The sequence below is a fragment of the Oryx dammah genome, unplaced genomic scaffold (assembly GCF_014754425.2).
Source record: "Oryx dammah isolate SB20612 unplaced genomic scaffold, SCBI_Odam_1.1 HiC_scaffold_20, whole genome shotgun sequence".
Taxonomy (NCBI): domain Eukaryota; kingdom Metazoa; phylum Chordata; class Mammalia; order Artiodactyla; family Bovidae; genus Oryx; species Oryx dammah.
Genome location: NW_024070204.1, coordinates 34,545,693 through 34,572,636, shown reverse-complemented (window position 1 = coordinate 34,572,636; position 26,944 = coordinate 34,545,693). Strand labels below are relative to the sequence as shown.

General features: G+C 38.5%; 1 protein-coding gene and 1 non-coding gene across 4 annotated transcripts in view; one reads left to right on the top strand and one right to left on the bottom strand.

Moving 5' to 3' along the window:
- WDR70 (WD repeat domain 70) overlaps positions 1-26,944 on the bottom strand; it is a 273,577-nt gene that overhangs the window by 175,560 nt on the left and 71,073 nt on the right. For all 3 annotated transcript variants that reach the window (XM_040262355.1, XM_040262354.1, XM_040262356.1), the window contains one exon: positions 13,081-13,234. In XM_040262355.1, the coding sequence (XP_040118289.1) occupies positions 13,081-13,234 (154 nt within the window). The remainder of the gene's footprint in view (positions 1-13,080; positions 13,235-26,944) is intronic.
- TRNAG-UCC lies at positions 10,571-10,642 on the top strand. The gene has a single exon. It is a non-coding gene; the product is annotated as a tRNA-Gly (tRNA).

Genomic DNA, 26,944 nt, shown 5'->3' with positions numbered 1-26,944 from the left:
ACAGACTGGTTTCAAATCAAAAGGAGTACGTCAAGGCTATATAAGTCACCCTGCTTATTTAACTTATATGCAGAGTACATCATGCAAAATGCCAGGCTGGATGAAGACAAGCTGGAATCAGAACTGCTGGGAGAAATATCAATAACCTCATATATGCAGATGACACCACCCTTATGGCAGAAAGTGAAGAAGAACTAAAGAGCCTCACGGTTTTTAATAGGTAGATGTAAATACAGGGGTAAATGTACATTTCTAAATTATTCTCTCGCTTTACATGCTGCAAATGTCTAGAAACAATAACACCTCAGCAAACATAGTGATGAGATCCTGGTTGCCAAATATCATCCTCCCCTAAAGGAACCAGGGCTCCTTGGATAAATGATTCTTTCTGGGGCTGAGGTAGAAAAAGTACAAGATGGAAACAGAATATTTGGTTATCTTAAAAAAAATAAGAGAGTGTTGCAAAAATGATGAGGATATGCTAAAAAGATAAAATGAAAATTGGAGGGGCCTTTCACAAGTTAAACCTGGAACAATTAGGGTATCAAAATAAATAATGAAAATAATGATTGTAAACCACTATCTAAAATAAGAATCCTTGAAAGCATATTAATAAAGAAATAAATAAGAGAAAGTTCTTCCTTATAGAATGCTGATTAATAAATATAAGATGAATGACAGAAAAATTTTTGCACAATTTTGCAATCAACAGAGTAATATTCAATAACTGATTCAAACAAAACCATCAATGGACTCTAAAACCAATGGAGGAAAGTCTGATAACGAACAGGATAATGCCGTGGTCTCAAGATTTCCCTGCAAATTACATAGCAATTACAAAAAGGTAATAGCAACTTGTACTAAAGAAATCTGGTAGGTATAAGGTACTTTCTGATATGAAGAAGCAAGGAGAGTAAAATATTATTTTGGGGTCAGTCCTTCTAGAAATGCATACCCTGACTCTAATTATGAGGAAAAATAGACAAAACTGAATTTTACATTTTACAAAATAATGTGGGTTATAGTCTTCAAAAAAAAATCAAAAAGAAGTTGGGGGGTGGGGGTGGGGAGGTATAGGAACTACTCCCAATTAAAGGAGACAAAAGGTATGATGATCAAGCTGGTGAGAAAATAATTATGAAGGAGATCATGGAGCTAACTGATGAAACTATTGATTATGGATTAAATAACAGTATTTTATCAATATTAAAATCATGATTATATAAGAAGATGAAACGTTATTAGGAAAACCAAACTAAAGAATTTAAGAACAAAGGAGCATGATGTTTGCAACTTATTTTCAAAAGTTGGGTGAAATTAAACACACATACATAATTTTTATGTATGTACGTATGCATATATGCCTGAGTGCCTGGGGGATGTATAAATAGCAGGGGAGAAGGAGGGAGTGTTTGTGTTAGTTATGGGAGAAAGGGAGGAAGAGATGCGGGTAAAAAGCAGTGGGACAAAATGTCAGCAATTGGTGATTCTGAAAAAAAGAGTAGAAAGAAGCTCTGTGTACTATATTTTACAACTTTTCTGTAAATTTGAAACTACACCAAAATAAATACTTGAAAATACATATATTTTCTGGCTGCTCTCTGAAAAGTCTGTTGCAAAAACAAAAGAGGAATATTGGCTTCCCTGGCCCTACACCAGGGAAAGGCCAGTAACAAAGAGGAACTGCACCTCCTCTCTGGACCTCAAAGCAACAGACAGCAGTCCCAGTGCGGTGGGACACTTGGTGTTCCATGCCTCTACCAGGGTAACATTAGTGACTGAGTTGATCCATCACCTACGGCTTCTCACCACACAGCAGCATTTGTAGGACAGAAACTTTCTGATAGTCTGTGCTTTACACCGGGATTAATGCCAGCACGGAGTAGCAGCACTCCCTTTCCCACCAACTCACAGACGTAGCTGCTGAGGGGTGGGGAAAGTATGATGTCCCCTTCCCACTCCAGCTTTGCCCAGAGGCATACCCAGTTATAGGAACTACTACGCAACATAAAAAGAGTAAGCTTCTGGTTTTCCAGCAAGAACATCAGAACAATAAACCTTTGACAACAGAGGGCAAAGGGGAAATTAAGGGCTTAAGAAGTAAGAAAGCTAGGACAAAAATATCATTTAAATCTGTATAAACAGTACTGAGCTCACTGCTGAGGTGAGCTCATATGTGTAATATGTGAAACCTGTCAGAAGCAACTTAAGAAAAGCACTGAGATCTCAATACACCGCAGACTACCACCAAGCTTCCACATCATCTCCTGGGTAACATGTACACGAGACAAACCAGAATAGCATACAAAGGCATAAAGAATTTGGAAATTAAACCTTTGTTGGAGTAAAAACAGCTAACATAAGGCAGGTCAGGACGTACAGTCTGAAACTAATCAGGCTGACTGTCAGCTAAAAAGAAATCACATGGTCACATAAGCAAAAAAAAAACAAAAACAAAAAACTTCTAGCATTCTCCAGAAGTTTTAGACAGGAACCTGCATCTCATAACACAATATTCAAAGTGTCAAGAATACAATCCAAAATTAACATACAAATAGTCAAGAAAACCTAACAAGCCCTCAAGGAGTAAGACAGGCTAAGTCACTTCAGTCCTGTCTGACTCTTTGAGACCCTTTGGACTGTAGCCCTCCAGGCTCTTCTGTCCCTGGGGATTCTCTAGGCAAGAACACTGGCCTGGGCTGCCACGCCCATCCAGGGTATTTTCCCGACCCAGGAATCAAACCCATGTCACTTATGTCTCTTGAATTGGCAGGCAAGTTCTTTACCACTAGTGTCACCTGGGAAATCCCAGGAACTAAGATGAAATGTGCCAACCACAAGATGACCCAAAAGTTGGAATTCTCAGAAAAATACTTTTAATCCGTGTTTACAATCATGATACAAAAAGGGAAAGCAGACAGTTTTGAAAAAAAGGCAAAGACAGACATGCTCAGCAAAGAAAAACTAATTACTTTTTAAGAAAGGAAATTTGTACTGAAAAACACAATAATGGAAGTTAAAATTCACTAGAGGGGCTAAACAGTAGAATGGATACATCAGAGGATAGAGTCAGTGAACTTGAAGACAGATAATTCAATCCAAACAACAGAAGAAAAAAAATAGGGAGAAAATGAGCAGAATCATAAAGATGTTTGCGACTATATCAAAAGACTTAGTATTCCTGTGATGTAAGACTCATAGATGCAGAAATATTTGAAGAACTAATGGCTAAAAATTTCCAAAGTGTGGTGAAAAAGGTAAACATACAGATTTAAGAATCAAAGTGAAAGCCAAACAAAAGGAGCTAACAACACAAATTTTTAATGAAAGACATTTTTAAAGTACTAAGAGAAAAACTGTTGTTACTGTTCAGTTGCCCAATCATGTCTGACTCTTCACGACCCCGTGGACTGAAGCACACCAGGCTTCCCTGTCGTTCACCATCTCCCAGAGCTTGCTCAACTAATGTTCATCGAGTTGGTGATGCCATCCAAACACCTTTCTGTCGTCCCTTTCTCCTCCTGCCTTCAATCTTTCCCAGCATCAGGGTCTTTTCTAATGAGTCAGCTCTTTGTATCAGGTGTCCAAAGTATTGGAATTTCAGCTTCAACATCAGTCCTTCCAAGGAACACCCAGGGCTGATCTCCTTTAGGATGGACTGGGTGGATCTCCTTGCAGTCCAAGGGACTCTCAAGAGTCTTCTCCAATACCACAGTTCAAAAGCATCAGTTCTTCAGCACTCAGCTTTCTTCACAGTCCAACTCTTACATCCATACATGACTACTGGAAAAACCATAGCCTTGACTAGACAGACCTTTGTTGACAAAGTAATGTCTCTGCTTTTTAATATGCTATCTAGATTGGTCATAACTTTCCTTCCAAGGAGTAAGCATCTTTTAATTTCATGGCTGCAATCACCATCTGTAGTGATTTTGGAGCCCAAAAATTAAAGTCAGCTACTGTTTCCACTGTTTCCCCATCTATTTGCCATGAAGTGATGGGACTGGATGCCATGATCTTAGTTTTCTGAATGTTGAGCTTTAAGCCAACTTTTTCATTCTCCTCTTTCACTTTCATTAAGAGGCTCTTTAGTTCTTCACTTTCTGCCATAAGGGTGGTATCATCTGCATATCTGGGGTTATTGCCAAGTTAAATGTACAGAAAATGTACTTTAGAAGCAAAGGTGAAATAGAGACATCCTAAGATGAAAGAAAATTAAGAGAACTTGTCACCAGTAGACCTGCTTAAAAAGAAATGCTACAGAAGGAATTTCCTGGCAGCCCAGCAGTTAGGACTTGGCTCTTTCACTGCCAGAGGCCAGGTATGATCCCTAGTCAGGGAAAAGAGATCCCACAAGCCTCACAGCATGGCCAAACTGTTTTAATTTTTTTTTTTTAATAAAATGCTACCACAAAGTGAAAAACTGGTCATATAATTCATTTGGAAACTTTTTAAAAGAACAAAAAATTTCAAGAATTATTATTTCAAGAATATTTTTACTATTATTTTATTCTTATTTTAATTCTTATTGGTTTATTATTTCAAGAAATTTTAACTCAAGGATAATCATGAAAAGAAAGAACAAAGTTGGAAGACTCATAGTTTTCCATTTTTCAAAATTAATTACATGTTAATGTTAGTAGCAGCTTTATTCATAAAGCTTTGTTGGCAAAACACGTTTTGTCAATGGGACAGATGTTCAGTGAGAGGGAAAGAAGGAAGTAAAGAAAACGTTTCAAGAAGGAGAGAATAATCAACTGTGTCAAACACTGCTGAGAGTTACAGTGTTAGAATTGAAAACTGATCACCAGTTATGAATCACATGATGGTGGGGTGGCGTGAACAGATAAGTGAGTTAGTGTTGAAGTGAGTGTTGGTTGCTCAGTTCTGTCCAACTCTGCAAACCCATGGACTGTAGCCTGCCAGGCTCCCTGTCCATGGAATTCTTCAAGCAAGAATACTGGAGTGCATTGGCACTCCCTTCTCCAGAGGATCTTCCCAACCCAGCGGCCGAACCCAGGTCTCCCACATTGCAGGTGGATTCTTTACCATCTGACCCTGTGCACCTAAGGTACTAAAAGATAGTAATTAAACTGCCTGGATACTAGATTAAAATCTGTAGAATTGTCAGAGATCCTATTCATCTCTTTTCAAAACAGAAATTTGTCTGTCTTGGTTTATTTAAGAAAAAAAAAAAAAAAAGAACTTCTAGTGCCAAGTAGTAAATAAGTATCTGATCTAGTTTCGCTTCATTAAACGTCTACCTCTGGCCCCAGAAAACAGCTCATCATTTGCAACAAAAGGAACACCTCAATATCCATGAGACATGCCCTGTGTTCAGGGACTGCGATCCTAAACTGCCTTGGCTTCTTCAATCTTGCACACTACTTCACACTTTTATTCTCCATCTCAGCTTAACTCAGCTCCACTTCCACTGACATCTCTTCCTGGCCCCTTAACCTAATGTGTTACCTCCCAGTCAGTTCTTAGTTTACCGTCTTCTACTCCCAGACTCAGGAGTCACTGCTTCTCAGCACAACAGGCATAACTCAGTCCAGTTCTTTTTTCTTTTTTTGCAGTATGGCTTTTGGGGGGTGGCTTTTTTTTTTAATTGGAGGATAATTACTTTAGAATGCTGTGGTGTTCTCTGCCATACATCAATGCCAATCAGCTATCTATCTATCTATATCTCCTCCAGTTTGGAATCTCACTTCCTATGCTTTGTCCTAACAGAAACCCAGCCTATGCAGGTCTTGAAGGCAGGCTGCAGAAGAGAGGTCTTTTACTGATATTTATTGATTAGAGTTGAAATAGCATCTAGAAATATAAAATATATTTCTAACAGGACCAAAAGAAGATGATCCCTACTATAGAGGACATTAACATAAAATACGATCACCTTAGTTGTTTAAGTACACAGAATATGAACATAAATAGTAAGTTAAACTGACGAAATACTAAAAGACTATGAATGGTGTTTCTTGTTTGTAAAGACAAGAGTATGACAAAGGCAATGGGAATGTTAGGTACCCTTGTGTTAAAACAGTGACCAAAATTAGTCATAATAGAAAATAAAGTTCAACTGAGGATTCTTAAATGAATCTAAACAGATTCAGTATCATGGCTCACATTGGTGGAAAAAAATTTTAAGTGACACCTATTAAAGAACAGTCAGTGACTAAAACACTTTTTCATCAAATAAACTAGGTTTTCTCTCTTTCTCCTTTATCTAAACATAGGCAATCCTAGGGGGGAAAAATTTCCTTCCTTTATTTAACAGTCTGGAAAGAGCCTAGTAGAAAGAATGAAGCATCTATTTATTTCTCATAATCTGCTCGACTGTGCATACAGAGAGGACGTTACCAAGCCATGACCACTATTCAGTTCAGTTCAGTTCAGTTCAGTTCAGTTCAGTCGCTCAGTCGTGTCTGACTTTTTGCGACCCCATGAATCGCAGCACACCAGGCCTCCCTGTCCATCACCAACTCCCGGAGTTCACTCAGACTCACGCCCATCGAGTCAGTGATGCCATCCAGCCATCTCATCCTCTGTCTTCTCCTTCTCCTCCTACCCCCAATCCCTCCCAGCATCAGAGTCTTTTCCAAGGAGTCAACTCTTCGCACGAGGTGGCCAAAGTACTAGAGTTTCAGCTTTAGCATCATTCCTTCCAAAGAAATCCCAGGGCTGATCTCCTTCAGAATGGACTGGTTGGATCTCCTTGCAGTCCAGGTTTCATCTAATTCACATGCACTCATGCACTCACGTGCACAGAGGTGTGCTTATCTACAGTTATCAATCCATACCCCTGTGGCAGCCTCATGACAAAAGCTGTGACAGCTGCCCCACAGTGCCATTTGCAGTTACTGAATGAGGTGAGGCTCTGTGATCCACAAAATGAAAGTACCCATGTTTTTGGCATAGTGAGTTAACGAGCAGAGGCAACTCCTATGAAGAGGAAATGCCTCAGGGAATGTACTATCAGCTTTAATCCAAAAGTTCTTCTTAACTGGAGTCCATTCATGGCTTCAGGAATCTTCAAACTTCCTAAAATTGTCAGCAAAATTTTGTGTCAGTATATTTTGCTGGAGAAAATGTTCACAGCCTAATTTTGGGAGTTGGCAACCTTCTTCTCTAATGGACTTGTTTTTCAGTCACTCAGTCATATCCAACTCTTTGCAACCCCATGGCCTGCAACACGCCAGCCTTCCTTGTCCTTCACCTTCTCCCAGAGCTTGCTCAAACTCATGTTCATTGAATTGGTGATGACATCCAACCATCCCATCCTCTGTCATCCCCTTTTCCTCCTGCCTTCAATCTTTCCCAGCATCAGGGTCTTTTCTAACAAGTTGGCTCTTCGCATCAGGTGGCCGAAGTACTGGAGCTTCACCTTCAACATCAGTCTTTCCAATGAATATTCAGGACTGAAATCCTTTAGGACAAACTAGATAGTAACTATTTTAGGCTTTCTGCGTCACATGGTCTTTGAGGAAACTACTCACACTCTACCACCATAAGCACAAAAGCAATCACAGACAACAATAAATGAACAGGCATGGCTGTGTTCCAGTAAAACTTTTATTTACAAAAACAGTGCAGGCTGGATTTGGACCATGGACTGCAGTCTGCCGAACCCTGTGTAATTAATCCATCACACTCTTAGTCATTCCCTTCTATGAATCAAGGACTCTGAAATTCAAATCTTTCTAACTACTGAGCAATTTTTAAATACATTTGAAGATACCAAAGAGATAGATTCATTCTTCTTTGATCGACTCAACTTAAAACAACTCTTAGTTTATTAGTTAACAGTTTGGGAGGTCAGAAGGCCAGTCACAATCCAGAAGGTTGAATTTTCTGCTCAGGGTCTCAAAGACTGAAATCAGGATGTTCAGAGGGCCACATTCTTTTGTGGAGGCTAAAGGGAAGCATTCATTTCCAAGCTCACTCAGGCTGCTGGCAGAACCCAACTTCCTGTGGTCACAGGACTAAGATGCCTATTTCATTGCCTCTGTCAGCTGGGAGCTGCTCACAGCATCCAGAAGCTGTGTGCCTTCCTTGCTACATGAATTCTTTCACCTTCAAAGCCAACAAATGTGAAACTTCTCTTCTTGAACCTGAATTAGACAAAGCCACTCCCAAAAACCTTTGCACAACAGTCCCTTCTTGACATATACACCCTACTATATATAAAAGAGATTAACTAATAAGGACCTACTATACAGCACAGGGAACTCCACTCAATACTCTATAATGGCTTATATGGGGAAACAAACTAAAAAAGAGTTAGATACATGTATATGTATAACTGATTCACTTTGCTATATACCTGAAACAGACAGAACACTGTAAATCAACTCTACTCCAATAAAAAAATTTTTAAAAAACAATAGGGGGGAAAAATCTCTTCTTGATATATATCTCTTGCTGAAATAGCTAAGAAATACAATCCTTAAGCTTCCTAGAAGTCAACTGGTTTGATTGTGACAATAAAATCTGTGAGGCACATGCTTCATTTCTTGAAGGAGCCTTTAGTATAACTGAATATTCTGACCTTTTGATCTTTCTGAAGTTTTAGCAAAAGGTTATACAGCACACCCTGGGCTTTTTGTCTGTGTCACACTTTCAGAAGCAATTTCTTGACTTTAACATTCTTTGCCATATCGATAGGCTCAAAATTAACTAAATCATCTAGTACTCATTTCTGTTTAACAAGCCTTTTCTCAATTTACCTTTTGTTCTCATCTTTTACTATAAGTAGCAAGAAAAAACCAGGCAGTAATTTCAACATTTTGCTTGGAGATTTCCTTGGCTATAGCTATCTATCCAACTTCATCATTCAGGTTCTGCTTGCATATTCAAAGCCCGAAAAGAGAATCCCTCTCGAGTCAAATCCCTCAAATTTTAAAATCTTTTTTGCCAGGAAGAGATCAATCCCTTTTAAGAGCTCATCTGATTAGGCAGGATCCACTGAGGATAATCTTTCTTTCTTAAAGTTAACTGTGAAGACAATATAATCTAATTGCAGAAGGATCTCATTATACTCATGGGTCACATCCACACTCAAGGAGAGGGGCAGGGAATCTTGGGTGCCACATTAGAATTCTCCCTACAGGTACTATTATGCAGCAATTTTGAAATTACTTTCCATGTACTACAGCAGGTGTTGTTCAGTAGCTAAGTCATGTCCAACTCTTTGAGATCCCGTGGACTAGCAGCACACCAGGCTTCCCTGTCCTTCCCTGTCCCTGTTCCAGAGTTTACTCAAGCTCACGTCCACTGTGTTGATGATGCCATCCAACCATCTCATCCTCTGTCGCCTCCTCCTCCTCCTGCCCTCAATCTTTCCCAGCATCAGGGTCTTTCCTAATGAGTCAGCTCTTCAGATCCGGTGGCCAAAGTATCGGAGCTTCCACTTCAGCATCAGTCCTTCCAGTGACTATTCACAGTTGATTTCCTTTAGGACTGACTGATTTGACCTCCTTGTTGTCCAAGGGACTCTCAAAAGTCTTTCCCAGCACAATTCAAAAGCATCAATTCTTCAGCACTCAGCCTTCATTATGGTCTAACTCTCACATCTGTACATGACTATAGGAAAAACTATAGCTTTGACTATGTGGACCTTGAACAAACGAGTAAATACACTGGTGAAGCTAGAGGACGAATTTTTCACTGGAGAAATGAAATACAAATACTGAATGAGGAAAGGCTAGGAAGCTAGATTCAAATTGCACATATCACAGTGAACTCATGATTTTTTTATATATTTTGCTTATTTTTTGGTTGGTTGGTTTATCCTTCCAGCCCCAACTCTGTCTTCTGAAACAGTCTAGAAGATTAACACCTCAGCAACAATGAACACAAGCAGTGCGCTAGATCTTGATTTGTAAATAGAATTTTCAATTCAAGAGAGCCATGGAATGCTAGAAAAATCAGAACAGAATAGTACAAGGTGAGCCAGGAACATTTTGTTGTGCCAGAATGTAAGAAAGTACCCCCGAAATGATGGGGATATGTCAAAAGGATAGAAACCAGTGTAATGGAGTTTCTATTAGAGAAAAAGCTCTGGAAATATTCAGAATTTGGAAAGAAACACAATGTTTTTTAAATGAATTCATTTTTTAGTTATATTTGCCATTATAACCACCAGTTACAACTGCTTGAGGAAATAAAAATATACCTAAAATTCACAGTTTATAATATTTTACTCCTAAGAAACAATATTTACCATTAAAAAGACATGACTAAAATATTTCATTTCCAAATAATAAGGGCAATTTTTTGGAGAGGTTTTATATCAGAATAACTACATGTACTATTCAAACATAAATAAAGCATTTGAAAGTACCTTTTTCCCAAAATTCCTTATAAAACTTCTAATCTCCGTAATTTAAGTACAATCATAGAGAAATGGCCCACTAAAATATCCAAGTGTTACAGGGTCCCCTGAGCCTGTCCTCTCCCACTTTAGCCAAGCAATTATGAAATAAATGGCACAGAACCGTTTTAAATGGCTGAAGGTAAAGTATGGGTCTACGAGTTTGAAAAATAGAGAAAAACATTCTCTGGGACTTCCCTGATGGTCCAGTGGTTAAGACTCTGCACTTCCTCTGCAGAGGCCTGGGTTCAATCCCTGGTCAGAGAAGTAATATCCCACATGCTGTTGGGGGGCCAAAAAAAAAGAAAAGAAAAGAAAAACACTCTCTGACTGGAAGTAATATACTAAAATTCTGGTTTAGAATAAATGAGTTTTAGATGACAATATAACTAGTTTTTAAAGTATGCTTTTAAATGGTTTAAGGGTTGATTCTTGTTTATCCTTGTCCTACCTTCCTAGTGATTTAAACCTCAAGAAGTAATGTCCCATTTTCTCAAATAATATAAGCAATAAATCCCATGAACTTGAGATCAGTGATCTTCATATTTTAAAGAAACAGCAGAACCTGATTTTCAAAGAATATCTTATAAAGAGCTTCAATACAGAAAACAGACAAAACTAGAATCTCTCTGGCTGAAGGAGGCCCCCCTGCCCCTCACTCCCACTCTGAGGCCTCGCATTCCATTCGACTAGCTCCAAACAATACCTTATGTAAAGGTTCTCGTGTGATCAGAAAAAAATGTTTTTCAGATGCATAAAGGAAAAAAGATATATAAAAACTGAAATCTTAATTGCGATTATATTTGGGTTGTAGAATTATGAGTAATTTTTCCTTTTCAAATTTGTAACAGTCAATAAAAATTACTGTTAAAAAGTCAACAAACTAGTTTTTAAAAGTATAAATACTCTCCCTGTAATGCAATATGTAACAGAAATATATATATATATATACACACCACTAGAAGTATACCCCCCAAAAATACATACATTCACATAATGATAGAGATAAAAATCTAACAATATAACAATTTAATAACATAATTAGAAAGGCCTGTTTATATTTGAAGTACATAATATTTTATCATAACAGATCAGATATATTTAATAGTTTCTTTTAACACTATTGGCTGAACTTACCAGTAAAGCCACAAGTTATTAATTACTCTTCAAATCAGAAAAAAGTTTTAAAAGTCAAGAAAGTGTCCCATGAAATCTGCTTCCTTCAAATAATAATACTTGCATTTCTAAAACCCATCACTCAAGTCAAGGAGTACAATTAAGCTAAAAATAGTATTTCCTAAATAAACAGTCAATTATATTTGCTTCTGAGAAATGGAGAGAGTATTTACCATGATTTTGAAATCAAAATAGAGATAACATTAGACAAGATTGGGAGAGTTACAGTACTAAGTTATAATATACAGTTGTTTTACACATATTGGTAATTAACTTAATATTTTAATTTCCTATATATCTACACAGATTTATCCACCTTCACTCTACTTTCCCAATAATCTTACTATAGGAAGATTTCCCAAAAATCTTCCTTTTCTAGGCAGGAATACTGGACTCGGTTGCCATTTCCTTCTTCAGGGGATCTTCTTGACCCAGGAGTTGAACCCACATTTGTTGCTTTGCAGGCAGATTCTTTACCACTGAGCCACCTATATGTGTGCCTGCATGCTAAGTCACTCAGTCGTGTCCAACTCTGCGAGACTATGGACTGTAGCCCGCCAGACTCCTCTGTCCCTGGGATATTCCGTGCAAAAATACTAGAGTGGGGTTTCCATGTCCTTCTCCAGGGGATCTTCCCAATCTACGGATTGAATCTGTGTCTCCTGTGACTCCTGAGCTGCAGGGGGACTCTCTCCCACTGAGCCACAAAATAAGCCCACGTGTGTGTGCATGCGTGTGTATGAAACTGAAACTGCAGAAATAGCCAGATACAGAACCACCAGATCCCTTTCTTCTTGAAATTTTCTTGGCTAAAACCTAAATCCACAAAGTCTTAGTTTTTATAAGGTAAGAAGCCCTAAACAGCTGAAATCATTGGTAAGAGCTTAGAAACTAGCAAAGAAAAACCATCTTTTCCTTACATTTTTAAAGAAAAATTGTCTGTGGTAGCCATAAACTAAAAAAGAATAAGTTAAATAAGGGTTTTTAAAGCTTTCATTTCTATAAACTCATTGTTTAAATAAAGTTTGGGATTCCCAAAAAGCTTCAAATCAAACAGATAAAAACAGAACGATTTGAGTGTAAGACAGAGAGGCTGATCTGGAGCACCGTCTGCTTTATTTCCTTATCATCATCACCCTAAAAAAAAACATCTGTGGTAGAATCTTTAAGGAGGTGATTTTAAGACGAGGGGAGAGAAACTCTAGTGGAATACATGAAGGGAAAAAAAAACACTATTCAAGCCACCATTTCAAGACAACTGCAGATAGCATTATGTTTAAGTTATATCTGAATGCTGTTTGAACCATCTAACACACACTGGACACTCAATGAACAGCCAATAAACAAAAGGAAAGGCATGAGACTGCAACCCTCAGTAGGACTGAGACGTATTTCAGTAGACTTCAGCAGAGGGCAGTTTGAAATACACTGCATTAATTTACAGCAGAAATTATGGTAGCAACAATAAGATGTGAATAAATGTGCATGGAATTAATTAAATTCACTAAAATATTCTGGGTCATACTTACCTTGGTATTGGCCATATCCACAATATACTGGTCTCCTTTTATACATTCCATTACTTCAAAACCATCTCTGTCAATCACTTTGGCCTGAGAGCTTCCAGATACGACAAGTATCATGTCTCCCGTGTTACTGTACTGTAATGACTTGATCTGATGGCTAAGCAAAAAAAAAAAAATTCTGGTAAGACACAGAGTATGTTTATACTTTCACTCTATTAAGCACTGTCAGGAAATAAAGTCATTCAACTATACAAATTGATAATTTATAAAATCAGGAGCATCAACCTCAAAAGGGCCCTCAACACCAGTGGCTATCCTATTAAGCTCTCCTCCCACTCTCCAAACCAATCTATTAAAAGCTTCTCTACTTACTTTAAATCTTCAACCCAAACAACTCCCCCTCTCTAGTTCTTGATTCTTCCTGATTTGTCCCAGAAGAAACATATAAGGACTGTCTCAGTGTGCTCTCATTACTGTTATAAATGTATCCGCTTCTGAACTCTTCTCTTTGATTACAATGATGAAAATGAACCTCCTCCTGCCCAAGGCATATCTACCTATATTCTGGATCCCACCCCTTCCAGTTTCCTCGGGAACCTATGACTAACCTCTCTCTCCTCCCTTTCTCAGCTAAGCTGTCTAAACAAGTTTTCATCTCCTCCCTTATTTCTCTAGCACCCAGGTGGCACTAGTGGTAAAGAATCTGGCCTGCCAGTCCAAGAGACACAAGAGACGTGAGTTCAATCCCTGGGTCGGGAAGATGCCCTGGAGCAGGGAATGGTAACCCACTCCAGTATTCTTGCCTGGGAAATTCCAAGGCCAGAGGAGCCTGGCGGGCTACAGTCCATGAGTCACTGAGAGTCAGACACAACTGAGCATACACACACACACAGAGTACCCTTTTCCCCCTCACCACCCCACTGACAGTGATCCTGCCCCTGCGGCTATAGCGGATGCTGTGGTGACCACCCACACCAGTCCTCTCAGGACTGAAGTACTCACTCCCCAGCTTCCAGGATTCGGCCTGCTGGTGGCTTACAGCTGAAGTCTCAGGCACTTTTCTGAGTTGCAGAGAACTCCCTCATCCAAGGTTATGTTACTATCCCAAAGCAGCCCACATTTAAGGACTGGTCAATGTGCAGTGAAACGGCCCAGCCCTCTGGTTCAACTGGGAATACCTCAGAAGGGTTATTCCAGCTTCAGATCTCCCTGTGGAAATCAGCTGAGGTTGCTGTTGCTACCACCTGGCAATTCAGTTCCTCCATCTTCCTAATGCTGTTTTCCTCACAGCTTCTCTCATAGGGGCTGATTCCAGAAGCACTCCTCAACAAACCTCCTACATGCAAATCCTGAAGCTTCAAAGTATGTCTTGGGAGAATCAAACCTGAGAGGGTTGATATCAAAAGTAGACCTATGGAGCTATTCCAAAATAAGATTTTAGAGTGATGTCGATCATGGACTGGTTAGCAATGAGGACCCCTTCTCTGGTGGTACCTAGTCCCTGATGGGCTGCAGCAGTGCAACTGCATTGCTAAAACTGTTGGTGAGACGGAAGGCACTGGCTGGTGCAATATTTCAGGCATTTGAGAGTACAGGAAAAAAAGTCATTGAAAGGACTATGGAACTAGGTAGCTATTGCTAGCGGCAGTAAATACAATGAAAAAAGTAAATGAAAGGCTGAGGATGGTCATCACCAACTAAAGACTATAGTGGAGAAGCTGGAGGGTCTATCTGGCAGCATATAAAGACAGGGTTATTGCTCTCTCAGGTAAGTGCTGTGCAGTCACTGATCCCGCAAAGCAGGTGTTTCTACCTCTATCAGGAAGGAAGACCAAAAGCACTGGACATTCACATGTAAATCAACAGCAGCATACATTCACATGCTTGAACCAGAGCTATGTTAATTTTCTAGTCCTCTGTCTTAATATAGTCCCAAGAGACCTGGATGACCTGGACAATACAAAGAAATTCATGCTGGTCCCAGATCTCCATGATAGTATGTTAACTGTATCGGGTGAGCAAAATGTATCAACTACATTGGTTAGACATGCTCTCCAGGAGATGAGAGGTAAAAGGTAGAAAAGATCAGGAGCCAGAGAAAAGAAGATATGGGGATGATCCATGTAGACAGACAAACAAAAGTAGAAATCAAAAATGAAGCTCTTTGTATCACATGTTAATCCCAGAAAGCATCAAACTTAAAAGAGGCAATGAACCACCATGCAGACAAATGAGCTGGCCAGTTCAGTTGATATTAGCTGGCTTTTGTCATCATCCACTCTACTCTTAATGCAGTAGGCTCATAAATGAACCGGTGGTGGTGGTAGAAGGGATGAAAGTCACGCACGGGAAGGACAACAGCTCTCAAAGTTAACCTAACTACTGCTGAAGGGCCAACCTGCTAACAGAGGACTATGGTAAGCCCCCGCCCAAAATCAATACTAGGCTAATTGACATGTAAAATATGAAAAATGACAGTAAGTGTACAGGGAAAAACAGAGGGGAAGGCAGAGTAGGTACCAAGGGGGCAAGAATAAATGTTTTAAATAGAGTGGTCAGGAAGTAAATGACTGAAGTGTCTATCAGGTAACTGAGGGAGTAAGTTACGTAGCTTTATCTGGAAATTCCTAGAAAGGATCTACAGCAAAAGAATACTTGGTATATTCGGAATGTGGCTGGAACAAAGAGAGCAAAAGGAACCAAAGGTCAGAAGGCAGCAAGGAGGCTGGTGCAGAGAGCCATGTAAGCCACCAAAAGGACCTTGGTTTCACTCTCTTTGGCAGAAATGAGAGGAAATCCAGCAGAGCATTTTGAGGTGAGAAATGACACAATCTGACCTACACTGTACAGAACCACTTTTTTGTGCCTGGACCATTTCATAGTTTGAGGTCTATGGGGCCCTTCTTAGCATGTTTTTTAAACACATTTTAAAAAAATACACCACACACACCATGGAAATCATTTTTAAAGAACTAACTATAAATTTTTTTTTAATTTGTGACATAATATGTAAGCTTCTAGACTAGTATCAAGTAACTATGCCTAGAGGCAGGTCTAATAGCTACTGTAATTTCAAAGCAGTGATGAGCATGAAAGTGAAAGTGAAATGTTAGTCGCTCAGTCATGTCCAACTCTTTGCAACCCCATGGACTACAGCCTCTGTCCATGGAGATCTCCAGGCAAGGATACTGGAGTGGGTAGCTGTTCCCTTCTCCAGAGGATCTTTCCCACCCAGGGATCAAAACTGAGTCTCCCGCACTGCAGGCAGATTCTTTACCATCTGAGCAACCAAGGAAGCATCTGTAACAATGGTAACGTGTTATGAAAATATCTGAAATCTGCAGGTGTACCTGTGACTTTGTTGTCTGCTTTCACAATTAAAGGAAGTGCTAAATTTCAGCTAGAGGTTAATGAGAGGAAAGAAATTATTATTTAGGTTCACAGAAATTGGGAGAACCAGATACCGAACTTCTAAGCCAAGCCATAGAATTTTAAATAACTATTATTAATAAATTATATGACAAGGTAAATTTTTATATTTGTTGTTGTTATTTAGTTGCTAAGTTATGTGACCCCATGGACTCAACATAAACCATGAGGTCTTTTGTGACCCCATGGACTATAGCCCGCCAGGTTCCCCTGTCCATGGAATTTCCCAGATAAGAATACTGGAGAGGGTTGCCATTTCCTTCTCCTGGGGATTTTTCCAACCCAGGGATAGAACCTGCATCTTCCGCATTGGCAGGTGGATTCTTTTCTACTGAGCCATCAGGGAAGCCTAGTAGAAAGAATTCTCAAGGAATTCTAGAGTACACACACACACACACACACACACTCACACACAGTACTCAACCATAAAAAAGAATAAAATTTTGCCATTTGCAACAACATGAAGAGACCAAGAGGGTACTATGCTTACTGAAATAAATCAGACAGAGAAAGACAAATACTATATGTTATCACTTGTATTTGGAATCTAAAAATAAAACAAATAAATATAATGCAACAGACTAAGAGATATAAAGAACAAACTCACGGTTACCAGTGGGAAGAGGGATGAGGAGACAGGCAAGATAGGGGTAGAGGATAAAGAGATACAAACTACTGTCTATAAAATAATTAAGATGTGAGGACATATGTACTATATATATATTGCACAGCACACGGAAGAGCACCAATACTTTATAATAACTTTAAATGGTATATAATCTATAAAAATATTGAATCACTATCTAATAAAACTGAAACTAATATTATAAATCAACTATATTTTAATTTTAAAAAACAGGTAGAGAATCAAATTAATAATCAAAGCCCAAAATATAAAATTTCTCTATCAAAGATAAAAATGATCACTTTTTTTTAAAAAGCTGTATTCGGCTATAGTGTCCTCTATGAATGTAATTCTGTTGTCAGAAAATTAATTAAATTCCTTGATTTATCCTAACAGGTCAAACTCAAAATAAAATTGGCTTAACAGTAAAACAATTTTAACAAAATGTTAGGTCATTTAGTCCAATTTACTTTCTAAGTCTATAATTTTAAGGCTGAGAAATAAATAGGTTATCTCATTAAAAAAAAAACAAAACTATTAACTCATGATAACTGTGTCTTCTAAAAATAGAATATACACAAAAAGTTAGAATTCCTGTATGTCTAGTTAGGCCTGAGTAAGGTTATTCCTCCTGGTTGGTTACCAAATCCAAATCAGATATTTACCAATGAAACTGCTTTTATCCACAGCCACCACTAACTAGAAACTGCTGCTCAAAATTTATGCTGTTTCTCATAAAATGATGGAATGCTAGCTGATAGTTTCTGAAATATTTATTCTGCAAAGAGTCATTCTTAATGTACAAATTCAGAGTACTGATTCCAATGCCAAAGATAATTCAAACAAAGATTTGAGTGAGCTCTGAGGTTATAATATGTGACAACGTGAGGAATTTCACCACAATCCCCAAGATCAGTGTATCAAGGTAGATGAGAAATTGAAGTACCCAAACCAGATGCTCATGATAAAGGAACCTACGAAAGTGAAGGTGAGGCTACTCCCAGGGCCCCACCTTCCTATAAAAGAAAAGTCTCTCTGGCCTCATGACATCCTTTCTGAAATACTGGGAAAAAATGAGGTCCTCAGCAAAATTCTGACCAGAGTCCCAAATTCAAATTAAGTCTGTAAGTAGGCATCAATACTAATAAAATATAAGGTCACTTGTTTGACCAAATGTGTCAGTTATTCATTTATTCCCTCAACTCCAAATTCACCCTTCACTGCTTGCTCTGCAAAAATGGATTTGAGCCCTTTAAATAATTTCCCTGTGCCAGTTGGCATGATGCTAAGTCTTGTCCTTAGAGAGTGCTGGAAAGGCACTGCAGGAGAAAGGGGTTTTCCTCCCTGGAGCTTGTGTGTTCCTCTTGGTGGGTTCCTACACCACACATGGCTTCTCCAGTCTCCAACCCCTGCCAATGATGCAGCTGCTCCAAGACCAGGCTTGTGAAGCGCACAGCAATCAGTAGACAGTAGCACCCAGGAGATTCCCCAGTACTTCCCTCAGACAGTTTTATATCAGAGTGATCAGGTGAACCGAGTTTCTGGCAAGTACTCCTGTCACAGAAATGTCTTTATCATTTAGTGAGCCACAGCCTTGCCCTCTCAAATAAGGTCTAAATCTCAATCCTGGAAGCCTCTTTCTTAAACATCCTATATGCTAGGAGTAAGGCTGCTTCTCTTATTTGTTACTCCTATATTCTTCAGAGTTCACTTTACTTTTTAGTAAAGTGATTATTTCATTATTAATTTGATTCTCTACCTGTTTTTTAAATTTAATCATTACAATCCCTCATTACACCAATCCCATGATACAGTTAGTATTTCTTTATAGTACACTTTCCCTGTTCAAATTACTGTGATTTCTCTCTCTTAATCAGCCTCTGACTTGCCAAAATCTCAAGTGATTAATCAGGAACTGAGAAAGCTATAGGCCATTTAGTCCAATTTTTTAAATATATGAACAAACAGGTCAGATTTCGATGATTAGTCAGCCAAGACTGCTAAACCGAAGTCTATAAAGAGAGAATAGAATGAACCAATTAGATCACAGGATGTATCTTTCTTAACAGTATTCCCATTTGGAGACAGTTAATTTTCTTCAAGAACCATGAAAGATCAAGTACTTTAAGCAATAACTTTTCTTTTTTCTGGTGAACCATTTTTGTTTCCAAAGGGAAAGGAAAATCTGAAGAACGCAGGAAAATTTAAGAAAACAGGGTAGTGGAGACAGGTCAGTGGCTCCATTTCTCTGGCTATCTACTCTGCCAAATTGCTCTATTCACATTTGGAGGGAAATACAAAATCCTACCAATTCCACACTAATATTCATCTTAGTTTCACAAGAAAGCCTAACATTTTCCCTCTGTCTCATGTTATGTGCTCTCTTTGCCAACAATGAAATGAAATGTTCGGCATCAAGCTCACCATTCCTGGCCCACTTTGCTCTTAATTCTGCTAGCCATAGAGTTAAAAGGACAGGATTAAGAATCATTAGACACAGTACTAAGGAGAATTAAAGGGCTTGTTCAAGGGGCGTAACATCTGCTCCTCAAATTCCTGCCTAAACAACTAAGATTCCGATCAAAGAGAAGAGAGGGAAAGGGAAAGGCAATCTGACAGTAAACTGGAGTCATGAGGAAGTGAATGTTCTCTCAGGGAGTAACTCTGACACCAGAGGAAGGCTTAGTGACATTGCACAATTCTTTCTGTGAAGTTATTCACGGGGCAAGTGGGAATATACGAGTATAAGTGGAGGGGAGTGGGGAGGTGAAGATTGAGGATCCTTTTAAGTAGTTTTTGCTCTGCTAGCAAAACAAGCTGGGACATGCAAGACAGATAAACACAGCTGTTTGGGGCTGTCACTTGGGGCTCAGGAGCCAAGGTGTCCTGATATAGTGAAAAGCGCACCGGAATGTGAGTCAGGAGGCCAGCGATCCAAGTCCTCACTCTATTGCTAACTAGCTGTGTGACGATGAGCAAGCCCTTTGGCTTTGCAAGACTCAGTCTCCCCATTTCTTTCCAAATTAGTAGATGGAACTAGAAGACAGCGCTATGCAGAGAAGCTCTGGAGATAGCGTTCATGTACGGGCTTTATACCGTTGCGGAGTCCTGGTTTCCTCCACTGAAAAACCTGGAGAAATAATACTTACAGGATTGAGATGAAGATTAAAAATAAGACACATTTATGTGCTGCTTAGCACAGTATATGAAATAAGTAGTTGCTATTTTTACTACTTCTTCACTTCCAAGGGCTCTTTAAGATTATTTGAGGGGTATAAAATCTTGATAGCTAACCATAATGAATACATTTGAATCAAATACATGGAGTATTTCAAATTTATTACAAGACAAGTTAGTATAAGTTTCGCATGTGTTTTAATTACTATTAACCAAAGTGTTCAAGAGAAATATCCTTACATCTTTTTTCATTTCTTGCACCCATTCACAAAACTCAAGCGCTATGCCAAATATAACTACTACTATGTTCTGGAAAATGTAAGGCAATAATAGAGAACATGTAGTTTCAGACTGGCATGCCATCTTCCTACACAATTGGATGAAATTGTCTGTTCCTTCCAGGTATGTAAAATATATTATCTAGTGCTTGGAACAGGACAAGAAAGTGAGAAACACAAGACAAGACTATCAAAGGTTTCTGTATGAGAATATCAAAAAACATCGATTTATTCCATGCCGAAATAAATATCCAGCTACTTCAACATTTTAGCTTTTATACTAGAGATTTCCAATACAAAATTAATTAGGACTATATCACCTATTGGCTTAATATACTAAATGTTAGGAAGCCAGTAGTAACTTTACACAATAATATATCTGTCAAACAAAACTAAGGCCATAGAAAACTTCTATCCAGGAATAAACACTAAAGCTAATCAATAACTCTCCCATTAAAATGTATATTCTTACTTATAAATATGATAAAATTACTCTGTCATTCAAGTGCATTGTAAGTTTCATGATTTTATATGATTTCACAAGCAAGCTCCATGGTAAAAGACAATGAACCTAAATATTTAAACAGTACATTTCGTATCTTCTGAGGATTAGAGAAATACAATCAAGAACAGTCAACCAATGAGGATGATTAGCAAAAACTAAGTCCTTGCTCTAATTATTCCTAACAGCTTTCTTTATGATATGTTAAGAATAATTCAAGTCTTAATTCTAATAGCAGAACAACAGGAGCTCATCATTTAACAAAGAATAAAAGGTGTTGAGGGAGCAACAATGGGAGAGCCCTAGTTTAGGCCTCTCTACAAAAGCAATATTTTGGTGGAACTTAAGCATACAAAGAAACTAACCCTGTTTGTGAATAGGGAGCAAGCAGCAAGCCATAGAGAGAGCATTCTAAGCAGGAAAAAAGTCTTATGTAAAATCCTTCAGCCATTTTGTTGAAGCAAACAAAAAAAGAGAAGTGGGCAGGGGCCAGATCACATAGGATTTTACAAATCATGGCAAAGCATTCATAAATTTCAGTAAAAATGCGCAGTTTGGCAGGTATAGTGGGGGAAAAGAGACTACTGCAGTGCTCTAAGTGAGATTTAAGCAAGGAAGATGCTTGAGTTGAATCCTGAAGGAGGAATCTGGAAGAAATTGGAGAGGCAGGAAGCACATGGAGTATAGGTAAGGATGAAGAAAGGACCAAGTACAGGGGTAGGAAGGGAGAAAGTGGGGACAATGAACTAATTGCAATAAAACTTCATGCTGTGAAGTCAGACAGAAAGACAATGACAACTATAAAGTCCTTTGAAGTTTAGGAGAAGAATAAAAACATAAGACTAGAAATTAAGGATTTTTGAAAGATCACCCAAGAATGTTAAAATGTCAGTGTAGGGGAGAACCTGAAGACAGAACAAAAGGAATATAAAAAGACAGGGTCCTTGGGACTTCCCTGGTGGTCCAGCGGCTAAGACTCCATGCTCCCAATGCAGGGGGCCAGGGTTCCAACCCTGGTCCAGAAACTGGATTCAACAAACCACAAGTAAAAGATCTTGCATGCTGCAAACAAAAATTCTGCATGCCACAACTAAAAAAAAAAAAAAAAAAGATGCTCTGCATCACACAAGGAAGACTGAAGATCCCACATGCTGCAACTAAGACCTAGCAGAGCCAAATACATCACTAAATACTAAAAAAAAATAAATAAATAAGGAAGGTCCTCCTTAAAAAGAAAAGCTATAGAAGATTTGTACAAATAATAGCTGCCAAGTTACGCATTAGATTTCCCTAGTCCAAACATCAAAAGAAATAACCTCACAAAACATAACAATAGGTAGAAATATCAGAATTAGAAACTGAAAGACCTGAAACATAGAAACTATCCAGAAATTTTTACAGAAAAGGACTAGAGTGATTAGAAAAATACCTCCCCAAAAGAGTACAACAGCCTCATGTGGAAAATATCCCACAAATCAAGAATTCATAGGGAAATACATTCTCAAAGTGGAAAGACTGTTATCACATTAGGCCGCTAGCAGCTAAAAAGGACATTCAAGAGATGACACAGGGCTTGACAAAATGAATATGGACCAACTAGTCAGAACTCTAACAAAATAGCTTCCTGGAAAACAGAATACGCACCACATGGAGTGGAAACTTCCTTGAGAGGATTACTCCTAGACCCAAGCCCCTTGAAACTCCCTGGGACCATAGGTTTGTTCCACTAGCTACAAGCTATTCTTTAAGGAAGTGAGAAGACTCAAGAATCTATTCACAGCCTCTCTGTCACCAGGCAAGGGGAGTAAAATAACAAGGAAGACATTCTAGACACGAGATCTCAAACTTTTACTGTAAAGGGTCAGACTGAAAATATGTTAAGCTCTGCAGGCCATATACAATCTCTGTCACGTATTCTTTCTCGTTGAATTCTGTTTTACAATCTTTTAACAGTGTATAATTTTTAGTTCAAGTGCCAAAAAAAAAAAAAAGGCCAAAACCAACTCTTGTGTTTAGTCTCTCAGTCATGTTTAACTCTTTGCGACTCCATGAAGTGTAGCCCACCAGGCTCCTCCATGGAATTCTCCAGGCAAGAATACTAGAGTAGGTAGCCCTTCCTTTCTCCAGGAGATCTTCCTGACCTGGGGATCCAATCTGGTCTCCTGCATTACAGGCAAATTCTTTACTATCTGAGCCACCAGGGAAGCCCAACTAAACCAAACCAACTATGTGTGTGTGCTGTGCTGTTGCTTCAGTCGTGTCCAACTCTTCTGAGACCCTATGGACTGAGGCCCACCAGGCTCCTCTGTCCATGGGATTCCCCAGGCAAGAATACTGGAGTGGGTTGCCATTTCCTTCTCCAAGGGATTGAACCTATGTTGCTTATGTCTCGTGCACTGGCAGGTGGGTTCTTTACCACTAGCGCCACCTGGGAAACCACCTATACTCCAGTATATACCAAAAAAAAAAAACTGCCAGGAACTAGATTTGGCCCTTCAACCAAATTTGGCAGACAAATTTGCCTGCCAATACAGGAGACTTAAGAGATATGGGTTCAATTCCTGGGTCAAGAAGATCCCCTAGAGGAGGGCATGGCACCCACTCCAAGATTCTTGACTGGAGAATCCCATGGACAGAGGAATCTGGCAGGCTACAGTCCACAGGGTCACAAAGAGTCAGACATGACTGAAGCGACTTTGCAGGACCACAGTTTGCTAACAGTTGTTGTATAGCATAAAAGACAAAGAACATACCTACAAATAAAAATTTTTAAGGAAAATGAGCACATATTCAGACTGTCATTGTTGCACTGTAAAAATAAAATTCAAGAAAGCATATCTGTTGCTATCGTATACAGTGCTGTAATAATAAACTTGTCCCTGCTGCTAAGTCACTTCAGTCGTGTCCAACTCTGTGCGACCCCATAGATGACAGGCCACCAGGCTCCTCTGTCCCTGGGATTCTCCAGGCAAGAATACTGGAGTGGGTTGCTATTTCCTTCTCCAATAAACTTCTCCCTGGGCTTCCCTAATGGCTGAGTGGGTAAAAAATCTGCCTGCAATACAGGAGACACAGGAGATGGGGGTTCAATGTCAGGAAGATCCTCTGGAGGAGGAAACGGCAACCCACTCCAGCATTCTTGCCTGGAGAATCCCATGGACAGAGGAGCCTAGCAGGCTACCATCCATGGGGTCAAAAAGAGTCAGACATGACTGAACAACTAAGCAGGGACAGGATTCCTTGGTCATTTCCACATGTGGATATATCTGTCAGAGAAGCTCCTTAAATTGGGTTCCTGGGTCAAAGAGTATGTATCCATGTTTATAACTTGGAAGATAACACCAAATTGCCCTCCATAGGATGGAACTAATTTACACTCCACACAACAATGCCTGAAAGTGCTTATTTCTCCAGATCTTCTCAACACAGTTTACATTTTACATCTTGACAGATATTATCAAATTGTTCTTTAGGAAAACAGCTTAATAATTGATATCCCACCCTTTCTTTCTCCCCAAATTTGTCTTCTTGCTACGTAGGATAATAGAGATCTGTTTCATCTTTGCCCGTCTTACAGGGGAATTTTCAGTTTTTTTTCTTCAGTTGTTAGTGAAGTTGAGTATAATGTTTATTGGTCAGTTGCATTTCTTCTGCTGTTATCTGTTGTTTTCTTTGAAAATTTTAATTTTCAAATAGTTCTCTTTATTGATTTGTAGAAACTCGTGTATTATGTATAGCTAGCACTCTACTGCTTTCAAAATGTATGTCAACTTTTTATGAGCTTATAATTTGTCATTTAATTTTGCCTATGTTAGCTTTTGTTTTCTAAAGTATAACATACCTTTTTAATTATAAAAGCAATTCATGCTGTTTTGCCATATTAGAGAAAGTAGAAATTCTTCACTACTCCTATCTAATTTTATGTCCATTCCTAAGATGGAATCTCTTAAACTTTCCTTAGTAACAGAAAGACAGAAATATATAAGCCATATATTATAAAAATCAGATTTGTTTGAATACTATTTTTCATTTAATAAATATTTGTGGAAATCTTCCTATCTAAAAAAGTTTCAAGAAAATATGGTTTATACTAACAAAGGCAAAAAATAGACAAGGATATACAGGGATATTTAAAAGCAAATTAAAGCAGCTCTTCAAAAGACACTATCCTGAAAATGAAAAGCAAAATACAGACTGAGAGGAAATATTTCTGATAAACATATCTTATAAAGAACTTTATCAACCAATCCAAGGAAAGCAATTGAATTTTAGACATGGAAAAAAGATTTGGACACTTCACCAAAGAAAATAGCACAAATAAGAACATAAAAGGATGCTCAACCAGTTATCAGGAAAATTTAACTTAAAACCCAACTATACAACACCTACAGGTTTCCCCAGTGACTCAGCGGTAACAAATCTCCCTGCAATCCAGGAAACATGGGTTTGATCCCTGAGTGGGGAAGATCCCCTGGAGGAGGGCATGGCAAACCACTCCAGTATTTTTGCCTGGAGAACCTCATGGACAGAGGAGCCTGGAGAGCTACAGTCCATAGGGTCGCAAAGAGTCGGACACAAATGAAGCAACTGAGCATGCATGCATGCATATAACACTACACATGGAAAAGAATGGCTAAATTTAAAAATATTGATAATACCAAGTGTAGGTAAGCATGAAATGACTAGAATCCTTACACACTGCTCCTAAGAAAGTAAAAATGATTCAGCACTTTGGAAAAGTTAAGCAATTTCTTATAAAGTTAACACCCAAAACGCATATGGTCCAGCAATTCTCTCTTAGGTATTTACGCAAGAAAATTAAAACATCAATCTACAAAAAGATCTATATGGAAATGTTTATAGCAGCCTGATTCATAATACCTAGAAACTGGTAGTCTATCAGCTGGTGAACAGATAATCTGTCTGTTGTATACAACAGACTACTACAGAACAATAAAATGGGGGAAACACTGTTGATAGAGGCAACAACAAAATCAGACCAGTGGTTTTCTAAGGGTCAGGAGACAGGAAAGACTGCAAAGTGGCTAGAAGGAACTCTCTGGGATAACGAAAGCATTTTATAACTTGTGCTTAGTCATATTATCACCACTACCACGTGATGGTGGTGATAATATGACCATGCGTTTCCCCAAACTCATAAAACTGTACACTTAAAAATGATGAATTTTGGTGTATATAAATTATACCCCAATAAATGTGAGTCTTAAAAAGCTAATGAACTTTAAAAGTTCATTAAAAGCCATAAAAAACTAAATCAAAACAGTAAGAAATCAGTAATGTAGACTGATTTAAAAGATTCTCACAGATTGTAGCAAAAAAAAAAAAGAAGAAGATAAAGAGAACTAGGTCAGAAAAAAGAAAAGGGAAATGGAAAAGAACGAAAAGATCTAGATAGCCAGTAAGCCTAAAAGAAAATTAGGACAGACAATAGCTTAAATAGCCTAAATGTTTAGAGATACAATCCAATCTTAGGATACTAACAAAATCTTAGTAATGGGAAGTAATACATAAAAGATAACAATGTGTGAGTCTGTGTACTGAAATTCCTTCATGCTAAACAATACTAAGATAATAAGAGCTAATAGTTACAGTGCATTACTAAGCACCAAGCACTGAGCCACACATTTTACATACATTATTCATTAATTATTATCACAATCCAAAGAAATGGAATTATTCATTCTATTTTGCAGGGAAAGAAAGCAAGGGTCAAAGTGATCACACTTGCCTAGTCACACAGAAAATGAATTGGTAAAAGCAGGGTTCAAATGCAGATTTCTATGACACTGAATCTTTGCTCTTATCCATCATGCACATTGACCCTAGACTAGTTGA